General features: G+C 37.9%; 1 protein-coding gene across 1 annotated transcript in view; it reads right to left on the bottom strand.

The window, feature by feature from the left end:
- Positions 1-5,356, bottom strand: part of eif4g1b (eukaryotic translation initiation factor 4 gamma, 1b) — a gene marked incomplete at its 5' end in the record, with an annotated part of 130,333 nt that extends 124,977 nt beyond the window's left edge. The window contains 7 exon segments of the mRNA XM_014026429.1: positions 311-413; positions 515-709; positions 1,212-1,232; positions 2,455-2,487; positions 4,844-4,924; positions 5,100-5,221; positions 5,307-5,356. Of these exon segments, the coding sequence (XP_013881883.1) occupies positions 311-413; positions 515-709; positions 1,212-1,232; positions 2,455-2,487; positions 4,844-4,924; positions 5,100-5,174 (508 nt within the window).
- Between the last annotated feature and the right edge of the window lie 1,459 nt (positions 5,357-6,815).

The raw sequence follows: 6,815 nt of genomic DNA, 5'->3' as shown, positions 1-6,815 counted from the left end.
GTATATATACGTATATATACACATGTATACTGTATATTATGTTTTTATTAAATAGGGGCAGATATAAGATTTTTTTCTTCTGCTGCTTCCTTTCATTTTATGATTTATTTTTTGTATTGAAAATTTTGTTTTTAACCAAAATGAATAAACTATTAAACAAAAAAATAAATAAATAAATGTTTTATACTGGTTCCTCAGATAATGTTTTGTTCTTTAAGGTCAATTAATGTATCAGCTTCATGTTCACGTCATTGTAATTGTCCTGATTTCTGAGTGTAGTGCAGTTGAGGCCCCAGGTAGAGCCTCTTACCATAAGTACCATATTCCGCCGGGCTGGTGCCTTGGTAGAAGCCTGGGGTGCCTGTCGAGACAGGGTATTGCTGAGGTGTGGCCACGTAGGTGGGAGACCGGTACTAAAGGAAGAATAACATAAAGCGCCAAAGATAAAAACTAAATAAAAATATTAATAAACATGACAAATAAAAAGTTAATTCAGTCATTCAAACTGCCCCACCTGTCCTGGTATGAAATAAGCAGGTCCTTGTGGTGAACTGGCAAAAGGCAACTGCTGCTGAGGGATCATCATCATCTGGGAGCCAGGGCCCGCCTGGTAAACATGGGTGGGTGTCACAGAGCGAGGAGCACTGCTGGGTGGGATGCCTCGGGGCCCGCTGCTGGGAGGCAGGCTGGCCCTGTTGGCATAGTAGGGCTGACAGAAGACAAGGGAGAAAACAAGATGGGAAAGAGCCGAGGTTTGTAAAAAGGAGGTGACAGGAGTGGTCGGGGTGTTATAATGATAAAAACAAGTGGCAGAAAAAATTAGACCAGAGTTTGGACCAAAATAAGTGAAACCAAGTCAATAAATACTGTGGCATATGTAACGTTAATGTTTTTTGTAATGTTTTTGATCTTGGTCCAAGAAAAGCTAACTAGCTCAGATCCAGTTTGCTTGTGAACCGATGGCTAAACTCCGAATGGTAACATTCTGGCCCTGCCGGTGGAGAGATAAAACTGCTAAAGCTAGTTCATTCAGAGCCTGCTCATTGACATGCTGCCAGCCTGGGAGCTAACCACCACAGCAGCACACTGACACCGAGCCAACAATGCAAATCACTGCCAAGTATTAGACACACATACATATGCAGCCTGCACGGTAACAGGAATAAACAAACAATAGGAGAAGAGAAAAAAAAAGGAGAAAAGCGAGTTACCTGTAGCGACCTGAAGCTTCCCTTCAGCAGCACAAAACAGATCACATACAAGGACATACCAAACAGAGACAGTAAGAAGGTGTGAAAAGAAGTTTTGAGATACAGAAAGCATGACAGGCTCAGTTCACCTGTTTCTGGACTCTTTGCTGTAGAGTCCAGAAACAGGTGAACTGAGCCAAGCAGCGAATTAACAAGAAGCATGCAGTGAACAGGCAGAACATTCAAACTGGGACTGTAACTCTGGAGGAGGAAGACCTCAAATCAAACTTTACCTGGAGGATATTCAACAACAACCGAGAACTGCTTCACCATTTGAGACTGTGGTTGACTTTTTCCACAGGAAATAAATAATCACTTAATATTTTGGTTAAGGCAGCCGAGTTTGATCTGTACATGTCAGTCATAAGCTTTTAAATTATTGAGACAAGATTTAATAACCAACTAGACTGTGACCCGTGAACGAAACAAACTTTGATATTCAGTATCACTAGTGACTAGAAATGTCCCTTGTTCGTAAATCTGACTCTATGAATTTAATTTTTATTAACTATGTATTCAACAGTGGACCCAACAACTATATTCATACATCATACATCATAAAAACAAAACTTTTTATTAAATTTATTGACATTGTCTTGTTTCTTTCCTGGGATACTTCAGCCATACTGTGTGTCATAATGACTTACTAATGCTCTAACACTACTGATGAGCCACATATTATGATTTTAAACTTGCCTTCAAAGTATTTTTAATGTTTTGGTGGGCATGCTGTTGAAGCTGACTGAGAAACAAAAGTCAGACAAAGATATATTAGCTCACTTGAGCTCACTTTGGAGAGAAGCTGGAGGGTGCGTTTTGTTTTGTGTAAAAGCTGCTTTGTACAAAAATATATTTATTTAGTTCTCTCAAAATTTATTTATTTAGCATAAAACTAAGTTGGCATTGGTACACCCTCTGCTGGAGGTCAAGACAAACTCCTACAGAATCTTTATATAGATTAGTCTGTAAATGTTGGATGTGAACAGAGAAGTGTAACTTGATAGTCTCTACATGAGATCAAAACTAACAGCTCAGGCTAAAAAATGCACTTGATATAAACTGACTAAAGGAGGCTAATGTTTGTGTTTATTTCATTAGAGCACAGTCGTCCATCTTTCAGCCTCCCCCAGTGCTTCCCGACATGCATCAACGGCTACAGAAGCCCTCCTCACCAGCATGTGTTAGTTAGCTGTGCTGTTAGTACCTGTTGGTGTAAAGGTCGGGGCCCTGGGGCAAACTAGAGGAGGAGAGGCAGACAGGACACAAATTAAAGACTGAAGCCCAGAGTCCATCCATCACGATGCACAAGCTTTCATGACCATGATTTTCTAATACAACTCTTTAATGTTAGAGAAATTTGTAGCATAATTTATTTGAAATTTGATTTGCTTTGAACAGATAAACAGACAAACAGATAATTAACTTAATCACAGCAAACATATTGGAAATGGATGAAGAACAATCATTAAAAAACATTTTAAAAAAAAGGAGCCGGTCAAGCTCCAATTCAGCACGACCAATAAAATTAGGCTGTTTAACGTTCCTAGAATAACTTTGGAGAGCTAAACCATGCTGATCAGGTCAACGCGTATGGGATGAATCTTGTGCCAGCAGGAATTGAATTTGAATCGCTCAGATTGAATCTGAATGTGCACAATTTGAAATTGAATGCATTGGTTCGAAAATAAATTTCACTAAATTGAAACTGAATTCAATGGTTTGAAACTGAATTTGAAGTTTTGTATCTGAATTTATTTGCTTTGAAACTGTATTTTGGTTTATTAAAAATTCAGTTTGACTACTTTCACTTTCAGTTCCATAATTCAGATTTTTGTGTCACATCCTGGTCCTTGAGAAAGCCAGGCAGAGTAATCAAACACAGATCCACAGATTTATGTTTCACTTTGGTCAAGCTTCCCTTCTGTATGTAACAGAGTTGATGCAATCCACCATAAAAGTGACAAAAACAGTTATTTTATTGCAGTGATTAATTTTACCTATAGAAAATGTTACATTTACATCCCGTCATTGATCAGTCAGCAGCAACATCATCTGATCAATATGCGATCCATGATGTGATGTACCGTATTTATTCGTGTATAATACGTAAAATTTAATCCGTAAAATCATCCATAAAGTTGGGGGGTAGTATTATACTCGGATAAATATTTTTACTTATGTATTTTAACTGAAATATCGGCAAAATTATTGAATCCGGAAATGAGACCGCGTCGTAAAAAGCAGCTGAAACAAGCTCACCTCTGATGCTCCTCCGTGCTGCAGAGCGAGATAGTAACAGATCCAAGCAGGCGACATGATGTGGAAAAAAAGTGTAAAAAGGCAGTCCTGCAGCTCAGTAATGATCACAAACTAATGACATTAGCGTGTGACCGAGCTGCTGCTGGAACAACAACAACAAACACATGTCCGTCTGTAATGGCTGCTGTCTACCGGTGTTCTAAAAAAGTTTGTACTCCTGAAAAAATGTTTCCCCACCAGAGGGGGCGCTTGCGAGTAGGAAGTAATCTGCTTGTATTTGCTTGAAGATGGCCCAAATCTTCAAGCAGATTTGTGCCTTTTCCAGAGAAATGTGTTGGAGCATCCTGGTGGACTATGTGTAAAATGCCAGAATTCAAATGATGCTCAAAATCATAGTTTGCTGATATATATTTGTTGTCAAAATACCTTTTAGTAATATGTTGTTAAAATAAAATGAACAGTCCAATGATCATTTTACTGATATGTATAAAGACTGCAAAGGCTGAAAAATGTTGAAATCTGTATGAAATTGGAGATAGATTGAGGATTCAATTTTTTAAAGCTTTTTAAGCTCAAAAAAGGGGGGGTCGTATTATATATGAGATCGTATAATACACGAATAAATACGGTATTTTCTACATTTCTACATGAATTTAGTAAAATTCATTTTCAAACCAATGCATTCAATTTCAAATTATGCACATACAGATTCAATCTGAGCAATTCAAATTCAATTCCTGCTGAAACAAGATTTATCCCATGTAGCACATTAAGATGTGAGGATGAAGATCGTGCTAACACTGACGGTAAAAGTGGCGCAGAACTGATGAGAAGAAAACAGACAAGCAGACGTTTCATGAACCCTAGAAATAGATATTTGGAGGAGGTGGTGGCGCAGAGGGTAGAGACACCGAGTTTGTGATCGGAAAGTCGCCGGTTCAACTCCCCGAACTAACCAGCCCCACCCTGGGCCCCCGAAGCAAGGTCCTCAACCTCCCAGCTGCTCCCCGGGCGCTGCAATTGTCAGCCCACTGCTCCTCGTGTTCACATGTGCGATGGGTAAAATGCAGAGACTTAACTTCCCCACCAGGGGTTCAATACAGTATTAAAAAGAAAAAAAGTGCGTAATATAGTTTTCTGTCATTTTAATGGCGATTTTACAAATGCTGATTACCAGTTTGAGGGAAAAATGAGGGAATGATGTTGACTAATAAACTTTTTACCAGAACTCAATAAAACACATCTAATGTAATGCTGTATGTTACAGTATGATATCTTGCAGGAAGTTGACCATAAAAGGGAATGTTTATTTTCCTGGTATCAGTTTGACCTACCTGTCGGGGCTGTGGTGTGGGGTTCATTTGTGGAGGTGCAGGAGTTGCAAATACAACTGGCCCCCCAGGGGGAAATGAGGGCTATAAAAGACAGATTTATTAGTAACAGTGGAGGAAAAAACGGAACAAAAAGTTAAAAATATTAACAATATTCTCATCTTTAAACTCAAGATTTGTCTTATGAACAACAACAGATACTGTAGAAGAATACCCCATTTGTGCCCAAAGAAACACTGATGTGATGAGAGCACATTACCTGTGAAAGGCCAGGGGAGGGTGCAGGGTGTGGGGCAGAGGGGGGTCCGGTTATAGGCTGAGGTGCTTTACTCATTTCATGGAGTTCTGCATGGGGAGGCAGATGTGGACCTGTGTGCAAGTCTAAACAAAGACAGGACAGAACACGTCACATCAGTTGATATAAATAAACAATAAATGTCAGAAAGAGAAAAGTTTTTAGACTTACATATTTTTTAGGTCCCAAGTGTAGTTACAGTGAGGTAAAAATCCTTTTTCCTGAAAGAAAAATAGAACCTATGACCATGTTCTGGTTTGCAGAATGATTTAAATACATCAACAGCATTCAATTATATGTTCTTAACTTTATTACTTTACTGAAGCCAACAAACAACAGGTTCATTAAATAGGAGACAACAGCTTCACTGCTATCATCAATAAAGTTTCTAGAACATAACCTGTCCTAATATCAGCATTTTTTTTTCAATTATAATTTAATGTAAAAACTGTGATTTAGGGTTTTTCTTTTTTAAAATTAAGCAACAATATTCAGTCAACTGAAATTTTAGAAACTAGGGGTGTCCTGATACCAGTTTGTCTCAAATCAAGTACAAGTACAAGTACTTCAGTTTGGGTACTATAGAGATTTTAATCTGTTTTACTTATAGTTCATCTTCTGTTAATAACTACAGTACATTATCAACTTATAGCTTTTAAAATAATTAATGCATCTCATGTAATTTGACCTAGGAGATGACATTTCACATGTCACAGTGTGCAGTACAAAACTATTGGAAAAACATGTTTGGTGATCGGGGTCAAGGTCCAGTTTCCTCGCCCAATGAGGACTGTGCAAATATGTGACAGGCTGACATCCAAATCCAGTGCAGGTTGCTCAGAAATTACATAAGAATGAGGCTTCACTATAAAATGTCAGAGTTACAGAAGTTAGATGAGACGCTGCTGGACGATAGAAGGGAAGTATCGGTCTAGCAGTCTCCCAGATTTGCAAATCTGCTTGGAGGGTTTTACATGTAATCTTTAATTAATTCTGTGTTAATTTTCTCAAGGTTGTCTCCTGTCGATCCATCCAGAATCAAAATGACCTGGTAAAAAGTTTATCTTCAATAAACTCATAACAGTACTCACCAATATCAAGTAGATACTAAATTAGGGATGCACTGATATGAAAATTTTAGCCGATATATACGATATAATTATTGCTGCTATGGCCGATAACCGATATTACACAAATTATTTACATACATACGAACAAACACACTTGTGTCTTTTTTCGATACTATAAATAAACGACCTCTGTCATGTAGGCCTGTCACGATAACAAATTTTGCTGGGCGATTAATTGTCTCTCAAATTATTGTGATAAGCGATAATATTGCCTGGCGGCCATTTTACAACTAATAATTATAAAAGCGTAATATGTAAGTGTAATAAATCAATAAACTTTCATTTTTAAAAGAATGTTTAACAAAGTGGACTCTCAGTCTCTAACAAAAAATGCACTTGAATAAAAAAAAAGAACAACAAAATGTAAATTAAACACCACACACAACTAAGACAGTAAATAAACAATATTAAAGAGCATCTCTTTAGAGATGAAGCAAACTACACAGCCTGGTGAGGACCCACTGTTTCTTATGGGGACATMAGCCCAGKTCACATCCCATGTAAAGTTTAGGCTAGGTTTAGGGTCAAATGGTAATAGAAAATACTGGTA

Source organism: Austrofundulus limnaeus, unplaced genomic scaffold, assembly GCF_001266775.1.
Source record: "Austrofundulus limnaeus strain Quisiro unplaced genomic scaffold, Austrofundulus_limnaeus-1.0 Scaffold553, whole genome shotgun sequence".
Taxonomy (NCBI): domain Eukaryota; kingdom Metazoa; phylum Chordata; class Actinopteri; order Cyprinodontiformes; family Rivulidae; genus Austrofundulus; species Austrofundulus limnaeus.
Note: the sequence above shows the minus strand (reverse complement) of the source record. Positions and strands in the feature narration are given on the sequence as shown.